At 41.8% G+C, this 23,918-nt stretch overlaps 1 protein-coding gene across 1 annotated transcript; it reads left to right on the top strand.

The window, feature by feature from the left end:
- Window positions 1-293: 293 nt before the first annotated feature.
- On the top strand, window positions 294-23,918 carry LOC131361887 (zinc finger protein OZF-like). The gene is made up of 3 exons (XM_058403497.1): window positions 294-767; window positions 2,909-3,781; window positions 19,858-23,918. The coding sequence occupies exons 2-3, from the start codon at window positions 2,997-2,999 to the stop codon at window positions 20,564-20,566; spliced, it is 1,494 nt and encodes a 497-aa protein (XP_058259480.1). The 5' UTR covers window positions 294-767; window positions 2,909-2,996; the 3' UTR covers window positions 20,567-23,918.

Below are 23,918 nucleotides of genomic sequence, written 5' to 3'. Positions count from 1 at the left end.
TGCTCAGGAACCAGTTTCTCACCAAAACACTACTACAAACACTAGCCCATGGTACAACTCGTGCCTCGTCCACTGTCACATTCACTACCCTGAGACACGGACATGCTCGTCGTGGTCAGGACCATGTTTCATGTTAGGAAACTGAAGGCTTTCTGAATGATGATGAAATCTCCATGATGAAATGACCAGTGAAACTTAGACACAGATGTGTGGCGAGTTTTTTAAAATTCGTGAGCTTCCTGTTTTGATTTAAACGGTCCAAACAGGCCGAAGCTGTCTGTTTCAATTTATCCAACAATACAGTGAAGAAAGCGATTCTTAATAAAATCACTAATACTTGAAAATATTGAACAACCTTCCATTTATCTTTTAATAATAATTGTAAGATGGTGGGTTCAGGCCTTTGTCATGGATTTAAGAAAACATTTCATTTTATAAGTTTCTTCTTGACTCTAAAACTCCCTCTTTATAAACACTTCAACAGCTAATGCACTGGATTTGATTTCTGACCTCTGGACTCATTTCATGAGGAGTTACCAAATCCTCCAGCAGGTGTCGCTGTGAGCGTCTAGGTGTCGTTCCTCCACACATGTAGAGAAACAGAAGAAGACGTGCGGCAGTGTTGGTGATTGATGATCTGATCTCTCCGACTCTACTAATCATCTTTACATTCCAATATTTCTGACAGGGTTTTACCCCCACACTTCCATCTGATCCGTTGTGGGGGGATTTGAGCTGCTTAACTGCCTTCTGCTGGAAACATCAAGGTAAGTTCAACTCGGCTAACAGTGGCTGTGTCCTAAATGGAGTTCTACTTCCTATACTAGTGCACTACACAGTCTAGTGAACAGTGGTGTTTATGTACACTCTAGTGCACTACACAGTCTAGTGAACAGTGGTGTTTATGTACACTCTCTAGTGCACTACACAGTCTAGTGAACAGTGGTGTTTATGTACACTCTCTAGTGCACTACACAGTCTAGAGAACAGTGGTGTTTATGTACACTCTCTAGTGCACTACACAGTCTAGTGAACAGTGGTGTTTATGTACACTCTCTAGTGCACTACACAGTCTAGAGAACAGTGGTGTTTATGTACACTCTCTAGTGCACTACACAGTCTAGTGAACAGTGGTGTTTATGTACACTCTCTAGTGCACTACACAGTCTAGTGAACAGTGGTGTTTATGTACACTCTCTAGTGCACTACACAGTCTAGAGAACAGTGGTGTTTATGTACACTCTCTAGGGCACTACATTTACAATCAGGACTCATTTGGAATACGGCCCTGGTGAAGCGTTCCATTCTGTGCAGATAATTATTGATCAGTGATTAAACTGATGATATAGTCGGGTTTCATTTGATTAATGTGACCCGAGGGACTTAAAAATGATGTAAGTTCGTGTTAGTTTATTTCTATACACGCATTATGTTTTATAAGGCTGTTTATTTACGTTTACAACATTTAACACACGGTAATAAACAATCCGAGCTTTAGAGTTTCTCTGAAAATCATGACGATAATTCACTGGGTCAGGGTCCAAAAGCATCTTCCAGCTAAATCCTTGTTTTTTTTTTCAATACGCACCAATTGAACACATATTTTGTGAAATCCGTTTGTTTTATTATTTAAACAATACAAGTCTGAAAAGTTTCTGGCAAGCCTCACAGATGAATAAATTGTGGCAGAACATCAGTCTCTGAGTTAAGATGAAAGAAGAAGTGCTGCAGTCTAACAGCTGGATGAAGTCAAGCAGTGATGGGAAGTTCGGATCATTTGAGTCGGATCTTTGAATCTCGTTCACCAAAATGAACGGATCTTTTTTCGAGTAATTTCGTTCATTTCGGCAGAATACGATTCCAGTGTCACGTGTTAATAGCCAATTACCAACTAATCATGTTTACCGTATAGAACCGATATGATGTTGCGCATGCGCAGACAATACAAAATGAACGAATCGCTCTCTGTTGTTCCCGAGTCACATTAAGGATTCGTTCAAAATGAACCGATTCATCACTACTTTGGACGGTCGGGAAATCGCATAAGAGTTATTTGTGTGTGAACTGTAATGCAGATCGTTCTTCAACCTCCGTTTTCTTGTCTTTACACTTATTCCACACCTAATTCACGGTTTCTGTCATTCATCTCTCGATTTCAGATGGCAGTAGATAATAAATAAATATAAAGAACTTTGTGAGTTTAGAGAAAAGTGTTAATAGTTGTAGTAGTGCAGTGTGTGTTATCACCTGTCCTTCTCTCTCACACACACACACACAGGTAAGTTATTGTACAGTGTTATGGTGAATGGTGTGAATGATCTCCTGTAGTGTTCTCTGTGACACGAATCTGAACGAGTCTTTTGGAGAATCAGCTCCTCTGACTGGTGGTGTAGAGTGGGTCAGACAGAGTGTCCATGATGGAGAGCAGTTTGTCCAGTGACCTCCTGTTCCTCACTGACCCAAAAGTCTCCAGTTTGTGTCCAATGATGGATCCAGCCTTGTGAATAAGATTGTTAATCCTATTAATATTGTTCAGACGGCAGTATACGGTTCTAGTAGGGATAATGGTGTCATGGCAAAAGTTAATATAGTCTGTGACACAGTCTGTGATGCTATTAATGTCATCCCCATGTGCTTCACAGAGACAGTCCAGTCTGTTGTCTCAAAGCAGTCCTGCAGGGTCTCACTGGCTTCCTGAGTCCACCTCCTCACCGTCTTGGATGGAGTTTATTTTACATTAATTAGCTCAAATTATTCTGCATATATTTTGACAGAAACAGAGTGGCAGCAGTTGTTTTTTCCAGACAGGAAACTATTTTGTTGCTCTGATTTTCAGCTTATAAAATATAGCAAAGCAGATTATTCGTCTAAAATATTAAATCTGTATTTTTTCCTTTTCCTGATGCAGGTTTGTTTGGTGTCCTGTCTCTCCTCCTGTCGTCCTCTGTCCTACACCTCACAAATTTACCAACACAAGAATATCAAGAGATTTAATTATGATGAAGGCAGAAGAGATTAAATGTGAGGAACCTGTGGAGAGCTGCAGCATTGAGCAAATTTCTGATACTTCTCACAGACAAGTGCAAAAATATATCCACAGCTGCCCACTGTGTGGAAAGAGTTTCAGCCGGAAGACTTATCTCAGACAGCATCAGCGGATTCACACCGGAGAGAAGCCGTATCACTGCTCACAGTGTGGGAAGAGCTTCAGTCAGAAGAGTCACGTCAGTAGACACCAGCTCATTCACACCGGGGAGAAGCCGTACTACTGCTCCGAGTGTGGGAAGAAGTTCACCTGCCAGAGTCGGCTCCAGCGACACCAGCGCATTCACGCAGGAGAGAAACCCTATCAGTGTTCACACTGTGAGAAGAGGTTTAGTGAGAGCCGTCTTCTCATTAACCACCTGAGAGTTCATACTGGAGAGAAGCCGTATCAGTGCTCAGAGTGTGGTATGAGTTTTACTCAATGGAGCAATCTCCAAAAACACCAACGCATTCACACAGGAGATAAACCTTATAACTGCCTCGTGTGTGGAAAGAGCTTTACACAAAAGTGTACTCTCCAAATACACCAACGCATTCACACTGGAGAGAAACCGTATTACTGCTCACAGTGTGCCAAGAACTTTACCACCCTGAATCATCTCCGAAAACATCAGCGTGTTCACACTGGAGAGAAGCCGTATCTCTGCTCGCAATGTGGGAAGAGCTTCGGTCAGAAGAGTCACGTCAAAAGACACCAGCTCATTCACGCTGGAGAGAAAACCCATCACTGCTCCGAGTGTGGGAAGAGCTTCAGGACTCTCAGAAACTTTCAGCAACACAAGCACACTGACTGCTAAGAATTTTCACCCATGTGTGGGAATTAACTAGTTTTATTCTAAATTCTCATTTTGAGTAAAGTTGACATTATCTCATGTTTTGGATTGTTTTGTATAGTTTTGTAAAATGGCCTCCAAACGTATTTTAATGTTTGAGCCGCACTTACATTTCTTTGCAGTAGCTGTAGCAAAGCCATTCTTCAAAATTATATTGTTTTTGTAATAATACAATATTTTTTGGTGTTTGAAGCGCTTACCGCGAGTTCTTACCCGTGTTGGTGTTTTTCATTCGAAGTTTATATCGTCTGATTCTTTTTCTCTTTTACCTAAATTTCTTACTCTGCCAGGTTTCGTTTGCTAAATCTTTACTTGCATATCGCAGTTAATTGTTCTTTTGATTTTCTATCGGGTGAAGCCCCCCCTCCTCCCCCCCGGTTTTTACACAGCAGTCGGAGGATAGATTCACTCAAAGGTACGTGATCATTCATTATGACTAACTTTCAGCTGGCTCAGTGTTTGAGCTGCAGGATGTTCAGTAATTCTTCCTCCGTCGTTAGTGTTAATTTTACCTGTGATAAGTGTACGCTAGTTAGCTCTCTGACGGAGCAGATATTAGCTTTAGAGGTGCGCATCCAGACTCTAGAGAGGGTTAGTGATGGTGACAGTAGTGTAGTGTCTGTAGGAGGAAGTCTGGATGCCTTAGGTGGAGTTAGTAACCCCCCAACTCCGGCATTAGAGCCCTCACAGCGGGGCGAATGGGTGACGACTCGGCGGCATAGTCGCGCAGCCAAGGCTAACGGTAAGGCTTGCCCACGGGAGTACCATTCCTCTCCGCTTCACATGACCAACAGGTTTGCTCTCCTCAGTGAAGAACCCACTGAGAAACCTGAAAGAGCTCTGGTTATAGGAGACTCAATTTTAAGGCATGTGAAATTAGCTAGGCCTTTAGGGGCTCCAGCAGCACAGGTTAGGTGTATTCCGGGAGCCAGGGCGCCGGACATTGCAGGTAATCTCAGGGTCCTAGGCAAGCACAGGTTCTCCAATATAGTTTTCCATGTAGGAGCTAATGATATACACCTTCGTCAGTCTGAGGTTACTAAGAGTAATGTTGTAGAGGTGTGTAAATTAGCGAAGGCGATGTCCGATGCCGTAGTATGCTCTGGCCCCATCCCAATGCGGCGTGGTGATGTAGCTTACAGCAGGTTATGGTCGCTGAACTGCTGGATGTCCAGGTGGTGCTCCGAAAACAATGTGGGCTTCATAGACAGTTGGAGCTCTTTTGAGGGCAAGGCTGGCCTGTTAGGACGGGACGGTGTCCATCCCACTCGGGAGGGTGCTGCTCTCATTTCTTGCAGTATAGCACATAGTCTTAGAGCAGATCTAGTTAATCAGTGACAATCCAGGGCCAGGGAGCAGACAAGCAGGTTAATCCCACCGTCTGCTGGCTGCAAAGAGTCGTCACTCAGGGTTCATAACATTGAGACTGTGTCTGTTCCCCGAACCAAACGAAAATGTTTTAACAATCAGAAAATTTTAGTAACCTGATTAACATAAAACTAGATGATAGTGAATGCACAGCCTGCACCTTTCATCTGAAGCTAGGACTGTTAAATATAAGATCTCTGTCAACTAAAACACTTATAATTAATGAACTGATTATTGATCAGGAGTTCAACATTCTTTGTTTAACAGAAACATGGATTAAACAAAACGAGTACGTAGCATTAAATGAAGCTTGTCTGCCTGGCTATAGCTATATACATCAACCGCGTCTAACAGGCAGGGGAGGAGGTGTCGCAGTTATTCATGATAATAAGCTAAGCACCACACAAAAACCCAGACATCAGTTCAACACATTCGAAGTTCTTTATACTAACCTAACGTATGCAAGTACTAATAATAAGTTCACAGAGTCAATTCCACTAATTGTTATTTACAGACCCCCAGGGCCATACTCTGAATTCCTCAGTGAATTTGGAGATTTTACTTCAAACCTTGTTGTTTCTTTAGACAAAGCATTAATAGTAGGAGACTTCAACATTCATTCTGATAAGCCAGAAGACCCTCTGAGAACAGCAGGTGTGTCCATCTTAGATTCATTAGGTGTTAATCAAAATGTAATAGGACCCACTCATAATGGAGGTCACACTCTGGATCTCATTTTTACATTCGGATTAAATATAGAAAACATAGTCACTCTTCCACAGTCGGAAGCTATCTCAGATCATGATCTAGTTTCATTTAGAATGCGTCTTAGACACGAGATGCTCGAATTGCCGCATTACTGTATGAAGCGTATATTTACGTCTCCTACTGCAGAGAGATTTACCGATAGTCTCCCAGAATTATCACACGTGATTGGTTCACCGTCCGACCCTACAGAACTTGACCAGGTGACTGATTACCTGGAGTCATTATTTCGGAACACCCTAGAAACTGTAGCTCCACTTAAAAGGAAAAAAATTAAAGACAGGAAACTAGCACCCTGGTACAACGACCACACACGAGCTTTAAAACAATCAGTTAGGAAACTAGAGCGTAAATGGCGTCAAATTAAATTAGCAGTATTCCAGATTGCGTGGAAGGAAAGCCTTCTGAGATACAAAATTTCTCTTAGTGCTGCTAGATCAGCGTATCTCTCTGCCCTAATCGAAGATAACAAAAACAATCCACAATTTTTATTTAGCACTGTAGCAAAACTAACTAGGAGTAAAACCACTGTAGAAAAGCGCACACCATCTACATTCAGTAGCAATGACTTCATGAATTTTTTCAATGAAAAAATTGATATCAGGCAAAAAAATTCAGACTATTAATTTAAAACCATATTATTTGATAGATAATTCTTTAGATAATATAACTATTTCTGATCAGAGCTTAGAATGCTTCACTCCACTTCAAGAGCCTGATCTAATTTCACTAATTTCTTCTTCAAAATCTTCTACCTGCATCTTTCCTTAAACAGATATTACCAGTAGCTACTGAACCCCTTCTAAAAATAATCAATTCTTCTCTAAGCACTGGCTATGTGCCTAAATCCTTTAAGCTAGCAGTTATCAAACCCTTGATTAAAAAACCGGACCTCGACCCCGGTCAGCTGTCCAACTATAGACCGATATCAAACCTGCCCTTTATCTCCAAGATCCTAGAAAAGGCTGTAGCACAGCAGTTATGTTCAGACCTGCATAGAAATAACATTTATGAATTGTATCAGTCAGGATTTAGGCCTCATCATAGCACAGAGACAGCACTGGTTAAAGTGGTCAATGACCTGTTACTGGCTTCTGATCAGGGTTGTGTCTCCTTACTGGTGTTACTGGATCTTAGTGCAGCTTTTGACACCATTGACCACACTGTTCTACTTGATAGACTAGAACATGTTGTTGGTGTTAAAGGAACAGCCCTCTCCTGGCTCAGGTCTTATTTGACTGACCGTTATCAGTTTGTAGATCTAGATGGTGACTTCTCCATGCATACCAAGGTTATGTTCGGTGTTCCACGAGGAACTTAGGCCCACTGCTTTTCTCTGTATATATGTTACCCCTTGGTGCAATTATTTGTAAACATGGTATTAGCTTCCACTGTTATGCAGATGACACACAGCTATATGTTTCAGCTAAATCAGATGAGAGACACCAGCTTATTAATATAGAAGAATGTGTAAAGGACATTAGACACTGGATGGTCACTAACTTCCTCCTGCTTAATTCGGACAAGACAGAGGTGCTTGTACTAGGACCACAGGCAGTTAGAAGTGAGCTTTCTGATTACAGAGTAATGGTGGATGGTCTTTTGGTTTCATCTTGTCCAGCAGTAAAAGATCTTGGTGTGATTATTGATTCTGGTCTTTCATTCGAAGCTCATGTAGATAATATCACTCGGGTAGCCTTCTTCCATCTTAGGAATATCGCTAAGATAAGAAATATGATGTCGCTTCATGATGCAGAAAAATTAGTTCATGCTTTTGTTACCTCTAGGTTGGATTATTGTAATGTCTTACTGTCTGGATGTTCCAGTAGGAGCAGGAACAAGCTCCAGTTAGTCCAGAATGCAGCAGCTAGAGTCCTAACTAGAACCAGAAGATATGAGCACATCACTCCTATTTTAGCCACACTACATTGGCTCCCAGTCAGATTTCACATTGATTATAAAATACTGTTACTGACCTATAAAGCAGTAAATGGTCTCGCGCCGCAGTACCTGAGCGATCTTTTAGTCTTTTATGATCCGCCACGCCTACTCCGATCAAAGGGTGCTGGTTACTTGGTAGTACCTCAAGTAGCAAAGGCTACAGCAGGGGGCGGAGCTTTCTCTTTCAAAGCCCCAAAGTTATGGAACAGCCTTCCAATTAGTGTTGGGGATTCAGACACAGTCTCAATGTTTAAGTCTAGGCTGAAGACACATTTGTTTAGTCAAGCTTTTAATGTATAGTTTTCTTAGGTAAAGGAGCAGATCTGGAAGGTTCATGGTCATAGAGTGTTTGGTGACTGGGATGTCTGGATGCTGTCATCTTACCACTCTCACATGGTCACTCAGGTCACTGACTGTGAAGTGGTTGGACGCTTTATGTCCCGGGAAGCCTTCATGTCTGTGACCTTCTGGCTCTCCCTTTTAGTTATGATGTCATAGCTAGTCTTGCCGGAGTCCCTGCCTGCACTTTACACATAATTCTACACTGTCTTTAAGCATCACATGATCAGAAACTTAATATCTTTCTCTTTCTCTCTCTACCTTCTCTGTGGAGCTATACACCCCACTCCTGAGCTCCCAGTGTTTGCCAGTTTCCAGTGTGACCACTGCCCTACCCCTGGTCGGAGTCTGGTCACTTGGTGGTGCCCACTGATGCTGTGGATGGATCTGTGTGGACCAGGAGACAGCCATGGACAGAGCCACTTGGGGACTTTCACACCATCACAGATCTGCCATTTCATCTGTCAGCTTCTGACAGCAAAGAACTAGTGTTTATAATGACCTTAGAAACTACACTGACCTAATAGTTCCTCATGGGTCATTGATTGCTGTTGTAGAAAGAACATTAATCAGCTACAGTTACATTATTTACTCTTTAGTGTCACCCAAATGAGGATGGGTTCCCTTCTGAGCCTGGTTCCTCTCAAGGTTTCTTCCTTTCCATCCCAGGGAGTTTTTCCTTGCCACCGTTGCCACAGGCTTCTCATTAGGGATAAAATAAAATAGTCTAACTATAGAATTTAATAATTTATTCTTATTTCTGGTTAATTAGTTATTTTTTATTTTTATTTTTCATTTTCCCTTCCCCTTTCTCTGTTTTCTTCTTTTGTAAAGCTGCTTTGAGACAATGTTCATTGTAAAAGGCGCTATACAAAATAAATTGAATTGAATTGAATTGAATAATATTATCCATATAGGAGATACTGGTCATGATTAGACAGAAAAGTAAGCTGTGTACTGTATGTAGCACCAGGACGTGGATTTCTCATCACTATGACCTCATGGGAAATAATGTGTTATTTCAAGCCATTTCAAATTTGCTCACTAAAAGAGATGTTTGTGTTTATATATACACTATATTGCCAAAAGTATTCGCTCACCCATCCAAATAATCAGAATCAGGTGTTCCAATCACTTCCATGGCCACAGGTGTATAAAATCAAGCACCTAGGCATGCAGACTGTTTTTACAAACATTTGTGAAAGAATGGGTCGCTCTCAGGAGCTCAGTGAATTCCAGCGTGGAACTGTGATAGGATGCCACCTGTGCAACAAATCCAGTCGTGAAATTTCCTCGCTCCTAAATATTCCACAGTCAACTGTCAGCTGTATTATAAGAACGTGGAAGTGTTTGGGAACGACAGCAACTCAGCCACGAAGTGGTAGGCCACGTAAACTGACGGAGCGGGGTCAGCGGATGCTGAGGCGCATAGTGCGAAGAGGTCGCCAACTTTCTGCAGGGTCAATCGCTACAGACCTCCAAACTTCATGTGGCCTTCAGATTAGCTCAAGAACAGTGCGCAGAGAGCTTCATGGAATGGGTTTCCATGGCCGAGCAGCTGCATCCAAGCCATACATCACCAAGTGCAATGCAAAGCGTCGGATGCAGTGGTGTAAAGCACGCCGCCACTGGACTCTAGAGCAGTGGAGACGCGTTCTCTGGAGTGACGAATCGCGCTTCTCCATCTGGCAATCTGATGGACGAGTCTGGGTTTGGCGGTTGCCAGGAGAACGGTACTTGTCTGACTGCATTGTGCCAAGTGTAAAGTTTGGTGGAGGGGGGATTATGGTGTGGGGTTGTTTTTCAGGAGCTGGGCTTGGCCCCTTAGTTCCAGTGAAAGGAACTCTGAATGCTTCAGCATACCAAGACATTTTGGACAATTCCATGCTCCCAACTTTGTGGGAACAGTTTGGAGCTGGCCCCTTCCTCTTCCAACATGACTGTGCACCAGTGACCAAAGCAAGGTCCATAAAGACATGGATGACAGAGTCTGGTGTGGATGAACTTGACTGACCTGCACAGAGTCCTGACCTCAACCCGATAGAACACCTTTGGGATGAATTAGAGCGGAGACTGAGAGCCAGACCTTCTCGTCCAACATCAGTGTGTGACCTCACAAATGCGCTTCTGGAAGAATGGTCAAAAATTCCCATAAACACACTCCTAAACCTTGTGGACAGCCTTCCCAGAAGAGTTGAAGCTGTTATAGCTGCAAAGGGTGGACCGACGTCATATTGAACCCTATGGATTAGGAATGGGATGTCACTTAAGTTCATATGCGAGTCAAGGCAGGTGAGAGAATACTTTTGGCAATATAGTGTATATATATATATATATATATATATAGATAGATAGATAGATAGAGATATATATATAGATATATTTCTACATAATTGCATTCCTAACTCGGACATACTGATAATATAAGACGTTGACAGATCATGTCAGACTGTTGATGAATTGCTGATTCTTGGAGAGCCACAGAGTAAAAGAAATTGATTTATTTAAAAAGTCAGAAACAAGAAGCTGAAAATAGAGTTCCTCCATCATGCCAAGCAAGCAAAAAGACACAACACTGATTAGAGGTCAGTGACCACTTTAACCGGTCCTGTCTCTGTGCCATGATCTGTTAGTGTCGTATATCAGGATGCTGGAGATAAAGCGGAGGTTTGTTATTGGCTTGCAGTTAGACAGCGAAGGGAAGAATTGATCATTTTTCAGAGGATTGGTTGCTTGTGATATGTTTGATCAGGGAACACAATAATAATAATTTTGATAAGGAAATGAATGAAATAGTTCAGTCAGTCATGCTGTGATTTTCTTCATGTTAATTTATCACATTTTTCTGTTTTTTTTTTTAGTTTAAAATGATAGCTCATACATATATTTTATACATATTGCCGGTGGAGGACTGTCAGGGTCAGTAAGTCCTTCTCTGCTGGCCTAAACATCAGTGATCTGAATCACTGACTTGCATTTTAATATATTTAATATATTTTTCCATGAATGTGTATTAAATTATTCCCAATAGTCTATTCTCTACATTTCATAGCTTTTCTCTCGGTTGCGCTGCTTCCAGTAGTGTATATTTATGATAAGAGTATTTATCCAGTCATATTTCAGACAGTGGATGACATCATGTGTTGCCAGGGGCCATCTAGCAGGCATACGATTACGATCAGCAATTTCCCGTCCATTGACTGGATAATTGGAGTAGTCAGAGGCAGCGACCCGCACAAACTAAATAAAATATATATATTTTAACTCACAATGGCTGACAGTGGAGAAGAAATCGATTTGGTCGCAGACATCCTTACAAATACATTTTCAAGGAGGACTGTAATAAAATGGACTATTCCTTGGGAGGTGTGAAATACTGTAGAATAATTTCTTTTTTACTTTGTTATTTAACGGTTGATTAATATCTATTGCCGTGGCGTCATAATGATGGATAGAGGTGGATTAATTCAGGAAGGACACTGGTGAAGGCCTAGATGTGAAACGCACGGCCCACCACTGAATATTGCTAATACATGTTAGTCATAGTAAGCATGTAGTAATAATAATAATTCGGTATGTTTCTTGTTGGGTATTTATGATTGTCCCATGCCTTTAGTTGTGGAGTTCTGTAGTTCTATTCATTTTCCCTTAGTTATCTGGTTGTTGAGTGTTGTCTCCTCCAGCAGGTGTCGCTGTGAGCGTCTAGGTGTCGTTCCTCCACACATGTAGAGAAACAGAAGAAGACGTGCGGCAGTGTTGGTGATTGATGATCTGATCTCTCCGACTCTACTAATCATCTTTACATTCCAATATTTCTGACAGGGTTTTACCCCCACACTTCCATCTGATCCGTTGTGGGGGGATTTGAGCTGCTTAACTGCCTTCTGCTGGAAACATCAAGGTAAGTTCAACTCGGCTAACAGTGGCTGTGTCCTAAATGGAGTTCTACTTCCTATACTAGTGCACTACACAGTCTAGAGAACAGTGGTGTTTATGTACACTCTCTGTAAACGTAGTGCACTAATCAGGACTCATTTGGAATACGGCCCTGGTGAAAACCGGACAATGGGCCTCAGTTATAAAGCTAGATACGAGCTGATTGATGTGTTATTATTTTTGAAGGGGTTTCACAAGAAATTCATGATAATCTCGGGAAAATAAAGTTCGTATCCTCCTCGTGTTTCTGAGTGTGTGTAATTTTAGGTATAAAGACAAACAACCTGGACTTCAGATCATACCTGCATAAACTACTGCACTTTTATAACTGCAGTTTTCTGTCGAGTATGTATTTATTTATTTATTTATTTATTTAACCACAGCACGTTTAAATGCTCAGATCTGATGGTACAGAATGTGTGCATCATTTCATATAACCGCACACTTCCACCCATCTTCTCCTGCTCTTGAAGTCATGATATGAAATAAAATACCGAATTAAAAGTAAATACATAAATCTGACGACTCGTTTAATTACTGAAATTTGGAATGACATGAATTTCAGTTACGGGCTTATGGAAAGGGATATTTTACGCAAATAGAATGGTCCAAGCCCCATGTGAGTGATGTGCCCAGGTGATGTACACTGCCCACTGTTACCTTCCTGTAGGCCACGCCCCTTTCTCTATCTCATACACACTCAGTTTCTGCCAGAAGGTTTTGAGTTCATTAACGTGAAAGAAAATCTATTAATATATGCTGGTGTTTAACATTATTTCCTTATATTTATTAGGGATGTCCTGGAAATGTCTTTTTTTTCAGTTGAAATGTTTTCACCTGAAGGGAAAAAAGGATAAAGATTTCAAAAAGATATCAGATTATTTAAGAATGATCTGTCAATACAGGTAGTTAGGTGTTTTCGTTTATACCTGGTTTCAAATGACAGATAATTAGTTAAACAATTTTGAAAGAAATGTAAATAATAACTTTATTCTGTCTGTTTAACGTGTTTCAGAGTAATTGGTGTTTGTTTAAAACGTTAACACATTAACTAAAAAAACACTGAGTGAAGTATATTATTATTATTATAGAACAAGAAAAAATAAAAACAGGAAAACATATGCAACCCCCCCCCCCCCAACCACCACACACACACACACACACACACACACCCCACATCTTCCAGCTCAGACGAATCTGTGTGAATCAGACAGGTTACTCTAATGCATGACACAGTTCAAACAATCATTCAGGCAATACCTGTAAATTTGAGAAATAAGTAATAAGAAGTTGCCATTTGTAAAAGAACATATCAGTAGAACCTCTCAGTGTGTATTTAATCTTCTCTAGCTTAAGAAAAAATAATAAATCTTTAATCCACTGAGAGATAGAGGGACACTTAATGGACTTCCAGTGTAAGAGTATGGAGCGTCTGGCCAGTAAAGATGAGAGAGTGCAGAACTCAATTGCACTGAATCATCTGGAATGCCAAATATGGCAATTAATGGACATGGTTTTAACTGTACCCCAAGTATAGTGGACATGATATAAAAAAAAACCTGTCCAACAGTCCTGCAGGTTTGGGCACAAAAAGAAAATATGACTTAAATTAAAGGGAGAGGCATGGCATCTCAGACATCAGGATATATTTCAGCCAGCCTTGATTTGGAATAATGCACTCTGTGCAAAAGGTTAACTCCATTCTGAATGTTAAATTGGTAAGGTCAAAACAGCAAGAAATTGCACTTTTTCTTGGCTGATCCATCGGTGCAGTGAGGATAAGAAAGTGAAAGAATAAGTCATTGTTCTGCAGCTTTCCTGTTCATCACTGAGCCACATCGACACCGAAAACTTTAGTTGTTTAGATTAATTGTCCTTTAGTTGTTCCAGCCCTCCCTCCACTTTTAAGGTAATTGACATAAATCAGCATGTTAAAGTCAGTAAAGGGAAAGAAAGGCTTACTCCAATATACAGCAATAACAAAACATGGATTTAAAGTAACTTCTCTATTCAACTGCTTCACTGTATCTGACACTAACTAGTATGAAAAGGTCAGGCTTTAGTTTACACTGTTATAGTAAGCTCAGGTCAAGAAGCTTTTCTTGTTATTTCAAGCATATGTAGCAGATACAGTACACAGTGACATGAACCCAGGGTTCTCCAGGACCCTGCTCCTACAGAAACAACACAGAGCTAAGGACTAAAAGTAAGTTGTCCTAGCCATGAAAAGTGCATGGTGTGTAACCTAGTGCAGGACAAAACAATACAGGACAGATACATAAAAGCACTGACCAGTGTACCATCTGTATTGACCGCTGTGCAAATAAGAAGATATGTAAACAATAAGAGGATTTTTGTAAGTATATGTACACTTACAATAGCAGCAGTTGTTGTCAGCATTGAATTGTGATGTGCAAAAATAACTTTTTTTTACATTTCTGCCATTTGTCAGACATTTTTGTCCAGAGCAACTTACAAAATGATTTGAAGTCTATATCAATGAATACATTGATACTGGTTCAACAGACTTGCCATCATCCTAAAAAAGCAGTCAAGCAGTGTTGGTCGGATCTGAGGGAGCAAGGGTCAGTGTGAGGAGTAATGAGAGCTTTGAGGTAAAAGGGTTCCGGTCCATTCTTGGCTTTGTAGGTAAGCATCAGTGTTTTGAATATGATGCAGCTACAGGAAGCCAGTGGAGAAGAGCAGCAGTGTGGTGGTGTGGGAGAACTTAGGCAGGTTGAAAACAAGTCACAGAGCTACATTTTGGATCATTTGCAGTGGACAAATTGAATTCACAGGAAGACCTGCTAGTCCAGGTTAAAAATGACCAGAGACTGAGCAAGCACCTGAGTAGCCTGTGTGGATAGGAATGGTCGAATCCTTCTGATGTTGTACAGAAGAAACCAACATGAGCGTGTCACATTAGCAACATGGGAGGAAAAGGACAGTTGATTGTCCATGGTTACCCCGAGGTTGCGAGCAGTGGCCGAAGGGGAGATTGGTTGTTCAGAGATATAACAAGATTCTTGGCTGAGGATGAATCACCTGGGATGACCAGCAGTTCAGGTTTGCTGGGATTGAGTTTCAGCTGATGAGCTGTCATCCATGGTGATACACTATATTGCCAAAAGTATTCGCTCACCTGCCTTGACTCGCATATGAACTTAAGTGACATCCCATTCCTAATCCATAGGGTTCAATATGACGTCGGTCCACCCTTTGCAGCTATAACAGCTTCAACTCTTCTGGGAAGGCTGTCCACAAGGTTTAGGAGTGTGTTTATGGGAATTTTTGACCATTCTTCCAGAAGCGCATTTGTGAGGTCACACACTGATGTTGGACGAGAAGGCCTGGCTCTCAGTCTCCGCTCCAATTCATCCCAAAGGTGTTCTATCGGGTTGAGGTCAGGACTCTGTGCAGGCCAGTCAAGTTCCTCCACACCAGACTCTGTCATCCATGTCTTTATGGACCTTGCTTTGGTCACTGGTGCACAGTCATGTTGGAAGAGGAAGGGGCCAGCTCCAAACTTTTCCCACAAAGTTGGGAGCATGGAATTGTCCAAAATGTCTTGGTATGCTGAAGCATTCAGAGTTCCTTTCACTGGAACTAAGGGGCCAAGCCCAGCTCCTGAAAAACAACCCCACACCATAATCCCCCCTCCACCAAACTTTACACTTGGCACAATGCAGTCAGACAAGTACCGTTCTCCTGGCAACCGCCAAACCCAGACTCGTCCATCAGATTGCCAGATGGAGAAGCGCGATTCGTCACTCCAGAGAACGCGTCTCCACTGCTCTAGAGTCCAGTGGCGGCGTGCTTTACACCACTGCAACCCACGCTTTGCATTGCACTTGGTGATGTATGGCTTGGATGCAGCTGCTCGGCCATGGAAACCCATTCCATGAAGCTCTCTGCACACTGTTCTTGAGCTCATCTGAAGGCCACATGAAGTTTGGAGGTCTGTAGCGATGGACTCTGCAGAAAGTTGGCGACCTCTTCGCACTATGCGCCTCAGCATCCGCTGACCCCGCTCCGTCAGTTTACGTGGCCTACCACTTCGTGGCTGAGTTGCTGTCGTTCCCAAACACTTCCACGTTCTTATAATACAGCTGACAGTTGACTGTGGAATATTTAGGAGCGAGGAAATTTCACGACTGGATTTGTTGCACAGGTGGCATCCTATCACAGTTCCACGCTGGAATTCACTGAGCTCCTGAGAGCGACCCATTCTTTCACAAATGTTTGTAAAAACAGTCTGCATGCCTAGGTGCTTGATTTTATACACCTGTGGCCATGGAAGTGATTGGAACACCTGATTCTGATTATTTGGATGGGTGAGCGAATACTTTTGGCAATATAGTGTATGTATGTCAGACATCCTAAGACCTCTTGGAGGTTGTTCTGCGAGAGATCATACAGTAAAGAGAGAAGTTATGCAGGTCTATAGGTGCTGATATCTGAGGGATCCTGAGCAGGTTTCTTCAGGATGAGGATAACCCTTGTTTTCTTGAAGGTAGTTGGTACATGGGCAGATGCTATGGATCCATTGATGACTGTGGTGATGAAGTGCAGGAGGTCTTGCAAGAACACAATGCTGCTAGCTTTGTGGATGCAGCGTGTGGTATACACAGATCAGGGGTAACATTATGACCACCTGCCTAGTATTGTGTTGGTCCCCCTTTTGCTGCCAAAAAAGCCCTGACCCATCGGGGCATGGACTCCACTAGATCCCTGTGCTGTGGGATCTGGTACCAAGATGTTAGCTTAAGTCCTGTAAGTTGTGAGGTGGAGCCTCCATGGATTGGAATTGTTTGTCCAGCACATCCCACAGATGCTGGATTGGATTGAGATCTGGGGAATTTGGAGTCAACACCTCAAACTGGTTGTTGTGGTCATCAAACCATTCCTGAACCATTTCTGCTTTGTGTCACGGTGCATTATCCTGCTGAAAGAGGCCACAGCCATCAGGGAATACCGTTTCCATGAAAGGGTGTACGTGGTCTGTAACAGTGCTTAGGTAGGTGGTATGTGTCAAAGGAACATCCACATGGATGGCAGGACCCAAGGTTTCCCAGCAGGACATTGACCAAAGCAGGACACTGCCTCCGCCGCCTCGCCTTCTTCCCCATAGTGCATCCTGGTGCCATGTGTTCTGGAGGTAAGAGATGCACACGCTTCTGACCATCCACGTGATGTAAAAGAAAACGTGATTCATCAAACCAGGCCACCTTCTTCCGTTGCCCTGTGGTCCAGGTCCCATACGCAACAAACTGTGATGCACTGTGTATTCTGACAGAACCAGAATCAGAACCAGCATGAACTTCTTCAGCAATTTGAGCAACAGTAGCTCGTCTGTTGGATCGGATCACATGGACCAGCCTTCTCTCCCCATGTGTATCAATGAGCCTTGACCGCTTATGACCCTGTCCCCGGTTCACCACTGTTCCAAGCCCAACAGGCTCAACTCTTCAGGGAAGGCTTTCCACAAGGTTTAGGAATGTGTTTATGGAAATTTTTGACCATTCCGCTAGAAGCACCTTTGTGAGGTCAGGCACTGATGTTGGACGAGAAGGTCTGGCTCACAGTCTCCACTCTAATTCATCCCAAAGTTGTTCTTTTGGGTTGAGGTCAGGACTCTGTGCAGGCCAGTAAAGTTCCTCCACACCAAAGTCTTTATGGACCTTGCTTTGTGCACTGCTGTGCAGTCATGTTGGAACAGGAAGGGGTCATCCCCAAACTGTTCCCACAAAGAGCATGAAATTGTCCAAAATGTCTTGGTATGCTGAAGCATTCCAAGAAGAGTTCCTTTCACTGGAACTAAGGGGCCAAGCCCAACCCCTGATAAACAACCCCTCACCATAATCCCCCCTCCACCAAACTTTCCGCCAAACCCAGATTTGTTACTTCTTCTCTGCTCTAGAGTCCAGTGGCAGCGTGCTTTACACCACTGCATCTGACACTTTGCATTGCACTTGTGATTTAAGGCTTGGATGCAGCTGCTCAGCCATGAAAACCCATTCCACAAAGCTCTCTATGCACTGTTCTTGAGCTAATCTGAAGGCCACACAAAGTTTGGAGGTCTATAGCTATTGACTCGGCGACATTTGCATTGGCACTTTTCATTTCAATTTCACATGAATTCAACAAAAACAACATGGAACGGGTCCATCCCAGACTTGCAGCTTTCACTCTGTCAAGTTCAAGTCTTGCAACATCTGCCAGGGAGTATCACACACACATCTTCCCTTTCACACCAGTTATAGGAGTTACTGAAAGCACAAGAGACACAATAAGTGGACTTGCAGTAACAAGAAGTGAAAATCATCACATTACTGACTGCAGCTGGCATGGGAGGTCATCTACTGCCACCATCTGGGCTCCTAGTCTGTGGGTGACTTTTTGAATTTGAATGGCTGAAGAGCCAGATACCAGCAAGTGATCTGATTGTTGGCATTGTTCATACAGTGGAGCCATTGCAATTGAGTGTGACTGGAACAGATGGTGAAAGGTCACCCTAGTAAGTAATATCAGAGGGTGAGGATCACCTGCTTGATGGCCAGATATGCCTCCTTGGCAGTGCTGTAAGAGCTTCTGGCTGATGTACAACTCTTCTCCCTCCAACACATGTGACAGAACACAGCTTCACCCATGATAGTGTCCCTGGAGCAGAGAGGGTTAAGGTCCTTGCTTAGGGGCCTAACAGTGGCAGCTTGGCAGTGTTGGGGCTTGAACCCTGATCTTCAAATGAACAAATCACAGCCTTAACCACTAGAGCTACCATTGTCTGTGGGCCTGTGCCCACTGAGGTTAGTCAGCAGACTGGTTAAAAAAAAAAAAAAAAAAAAAAGCCTCATTCCTGCTTTTTGGTATTGGTCTTAAGCAGACCAGATGTACAGTTGGAAACAAGGGCTTCTACTCAGTATCATTGTTTAGAGGAAGGATGTCAGGTATTTGGCTTGCCAGATTTTGAAGCATAAAACATTTGGAGGTTGTGGTTCTCCTAGGCAGAGCCTAGGAGAGGTTATAAGTTTGAATCCCAGTACCACCAAGCTGCCAGGTTATAAGTTTGAATCCCAGTACCACCAAGCTGCCATTGCTGGGCCCCTGAACCCTCAATTACTCAGTTGTACCAATAAGATCAATTCAAGTTGCTCTGGATAAGGGTGTCAAAAGCTGTAAATGTAAATGGTCTCAGTGCAAGGAGCTGGCTGAGAAGATGTTCAGACAGGTATGAACAAAAGCACTCCAATCACCACCCCAAGATCTTTCACTTACAGCAGCTAAATTCTCTCCAGAACACACCATTTAGTTTACAGACAGGAAAGCTTTTTGTAGCTCTGATATTCAGCTTTAAAATATAGCAAAATGGTCTATTTAATTAAAAATATTGAACTATGGAATGTTTTCTGCCTTTTCTTCTATCCAGATTTGAGTGGTGTCCTGGTTCCTCTTCTTCTCTTTCCTATACACATCCTACATTTATCTTCACCATATCAAGATTTTTCACCATGATGAAATCAGAAGAGATCAAATGTGAGGATCTGGAACCAGTGGAGAGCTGCAGTAGTGAGCCGATGCTAGCCAATACCTTCCCCACTAAGGTCTCTCACAGACAAAAAGAAATTCACAGCTGCCCACTGTGTGGAAAGAGTTTCAGCCGGAAGACTTATCTCAGACAGCATCAGCGGATTCACACCGGAGAGAAGCCGTATCACTGCTCACAGTGTGGGAAGAGCTTCAGTCAGAAGAGTCACGTCAAACAACACCAGCGCATTCACACCGGGGAGAAGCCGTACCGATGTACAGAGTGTGGGAAGAAGTTCACCTGCCAGAGTCACCTCCAGCGACACCAGCGCATTCACGCAGGAGAGAAACCCTATCAGTGTTCACACTGTGAGAAGAGGTTTAGTGAGAGAGGATTTCTCATTAACCACCTGAGAGTTCATACTGGAGAGAAGCCGTATCAGTGCTCAGAGTGTGGTATGAGTTTTACTCAAAGGAGCAATCTCCAAAAACACCAACGCATTCACACAGGAGATAAACCTTATAACTGCCTCGTGTGTGGAAAGAGCTTTACACAAAAGTCCACTCTCCAAATACACCAACGCATTCACACTGGAGAGAAACCGTATTACTGCTCACAGTGTGCCAAGAACTTTACCACCCTGAGTAATCTCCGAAAACATCAGCGTGTTCACACTGGAGAAAAAACCTATCACTGCTCCGAGTGTGGGAAGAGCTTCAGGACTCTTAGAAACTTTCAGCAACACAAGCACATTTACACAGCTGAGAATGAGGACATGATGCAGTTTACAGCAGAAAGTCTGGAAATGAACTAGTTTTATTCTAAATGCTATTTCGAGTCAAAGATAATCACTTCATTACATCTCTTGGAATGTACTGTATATATTTCTTGCTATGTATAAGAAGGGGACAGTAGGGTTTCTATCACTGTGATCATTGAGACAATAGTGAAACTGAGTATTCCAAATCATTTCATTTCATTCATTAAATATGTAGTCACATATATATATATATATATATATATTTTGTATAATTACGTTCCCAAGTTGCATATATACAGAGAATGTATGACATCAACAAGTACATATCTAATCTTAAAATCACATCATGGTCAAATAATTGGTATGAATGCATTTTTTTGATTTTTCAGTCAGGACCATATGTTAGAATTTTTGTTAGAAACAAAAATATGAAAATTAGATTCCTTCATCATGCCAATACTTCAGTGAAATAAAACAATTATAACAATTTATAGTTTTTATAAATGAAAAAATTAAATGGAAGGATGATATTTGGAAGGATGATGGACATAAATAATATTTTTGGGGATTATTTACAGGAGTTAGTAAATTAAAGAACTGATATGAAAATTAGCCAATCACTTCTTTAAACAGACAGGTAAAATACTATGTACTTACATTTGCATTGTAAGGAGAGCAGATGGTTTGGTGTAGTCGGTGTTCCGGTTCATCCCAGTTGGGTTTAGTCAGAGTCAGAGCTCTGTGCAGGACACTCCAGTTCTTCACTCCAACCTTCTCCTCCACACCATGTCCTCATGGAGCTGCTTTGTGTACAGGGACATGGTCATGCTGGAGCAGGGATTGACCCCGTGTACATGGTAATGCTGCAGCACTCAGAGACGTTCTGTACGATTGTGTGCTTCAAACGTTGTAACAGCTGGGGGAAGAAACATGTTAACATATTTCATCTGTCTATTTACAATTATTCCTGCATTTTGCACCCGTTCATATGGCATGCTGTTTCAGGTTTCGATAAAGATGGCCTTGTAAAAATACTTTATATTAGTTTTTTCTTTTAAAGCTTCTCTGCAGACTCTGTAAAATAACACTCTCTTTATATACTACAAGCACTGACTGCTATTGAATTTGATTTCTCACTCTTTGTCCTGCTCTTCAGTAGACCTTTACTTGAATCTCGTGGTTTGAAACTAACTTTTCCATAATCCATATTTCCATATGAAGGGACAACAATTTTCTCTGATGTGATCTTGCTCGGTTTTTGCAGGTGAACCCTCCAACATGGTAATGAGACTGAAAATACACAGTGTGGCGCAGTGTGCTTACTTAGAAATTGTTGTTTCTGTCATTTTTTTCCCCTATTATAATGATTTGTGTCACGTAGAACCCAGAAGTGTAAAAAGTTTGGTACTGGGTCGAAGGACTGACTGTTTTGTTTCACCTGAGTAAAAGAAAGTAACCAGATATCCAGTGTTGATGTTCTTATTACAATGTTAAACTAGTTATTTAAGAGCATTCCTCTGGTGTGGTTCAGTAATGATAATCATGGATCAAGCTGAACCTTTTAAGGACAGCATGTGAATGAACTCAACAAGAGAGTGATCAGGATCTTCTGGCACTTTTGGGGTGAGACAATGTACTATGCACTATGGACTATGGAATACTGGAGGGTTTGCAGGGGACATATGACAGTCAAACTCTTCCATTTCCCACATTTTGACAGCCTTTTAAATATACTGAAATCCACTTCTGAAGATTCAGGAAGACTCTCTAGTGCACTACATTTACAATCAGGACTCATTTGGAACACGGCTCTGGTGAAGCGTTCCATTCTGTGCAGATAATTATTGATTAATTATTACATTGATGCTAACTAATAGTTTCCTGCCCTTTTTATTCGTATTGAAGTGCAGGTCTAAGTTTAGCTCACTAATGTCCTCAAAAGTGAAGATTTTTTCAAGATACTGAAGATGTCAATGACAGAATATGTCAAAAACAAGCAAAGCTCAGCACTGCCGTGAATTCGGTTTATTTAGGGGTTTATATTTGTATATTTATACACCACATTGATACAGGAACAAGTAACCTATTTTTTATTTTCTTGTATTGTATGAAATAAATACACATGTGCTATAAATAATGAAATGACTAATTGCACCAATATCAAATATAGTAATAAATAATTTCAACGATTCTAATTATAAAATGTTGTCATAGAAATTTTCACAATAGGTCTTGTTCCTTGTGGCATACGTCCAGGTGAGAATGGTGAAAACTAGAGTTATTAATTGTGTTTCTCTGAACTGGAGCTAAACAACAGGTTTCATTGTTCTTTGGAACGGACAGCAACTCTTCTTTTCTCCATTTATTTATTACTGTACACGGCTCTAGAGTAATATACTTTATTACTTCAGGGCTGAGAAGTGCAAAAAACAAATCCATAAACACAAGGACGAATCAGACAGAGCAGAAAAGGTAGGTATAGTTTGCGAATGGAATTCTTCCCTCTGATTGGACGAGACATCTGCCCTTGTGTTTTTGGATTTGTTATTGTGTCTTGCGTTTCTCAGCCAGCGTAGCTTTATCTCAGAGTCACAAATATTTGATTTCCAGAGCGTCCGGATTTCAACAAGCTCATGTTTAGTTCAGTTCAAATCAAGCAAAATGCCATTAGAAATACTGAACCCTTGATGGTTTTCCCCTCTCTAATCCAGATTTCTGATGAGTGTTTTACAAGTCCCATCCTGCTGCAAGAGCATCAAGAGATCGAACCAGGATAAAGTCAGGCGAGATTATTCCTGACAAGCCACTAGCAGGTCCAGTCATCACCAAATGTCCTCTGGTTTTTTGTGCTTGTCAGTAAGTGTGGAGAGAAAAGTCCACCAGTGCTCAGAATATGGGAAAAGTTTCAGTCAAAAGACCAAGTTCAAAAAACACCAGCGTCTTCACAAGGATAAGAGGCTGTACCAGTGCTCCCAGTGTGGGAGGACAGACAGAATAGGATAATCTCCATCGAAGATTCAATGAACACCAAATGAACATCAAATAAGAAATGTAGCTATCATTCTCCTGCTGGAGATCTCAGAGCGTCCGGGTGGTGATTTGATTCAATGGTTAATTAGCTAGTGTCCAATCTAGATTCCGCCTCCGTGTCAGAGGTTATTCAGTAAATCAGATCCACTACCATCATGTGATGTAGAGATCAAACAATAAATGCACTAAAATAAATATCTAACACTTTAGTCCATTTTTTTTGTCTGTCTTTCAACAATAACACCAGCGCTTGGCACCTGATGAGGTGAGCAGGTTCATGATGATGGTTCAGGATTTGATCATGTTTCTTTTCTTTTCAGAGGGATTTCAGGATGAACCTGAACTAACTGAATGTGACACGGGATACAAGAACAAA

Source organism: Hemibagrus wyckioides, linkage group LG11 (genome assembly GCF_019097595.1).
Source record: "Hemibagrus wyckioides isolate EC202008001 linkage group LG11, SWU_Hwy_1.0, whole genome shotgun sequence".
In the NCBI taxonomy this organism is placed as follows: Eukaryota; Metazoa; Chordata; class Actinopteri; order Siluriformes; family Bagridae; genus Hemibagrus; species Hemibagrus wyckioides.
This window is presented reverse-complemented; position numbering and strand designations above follow the sequence as displayed.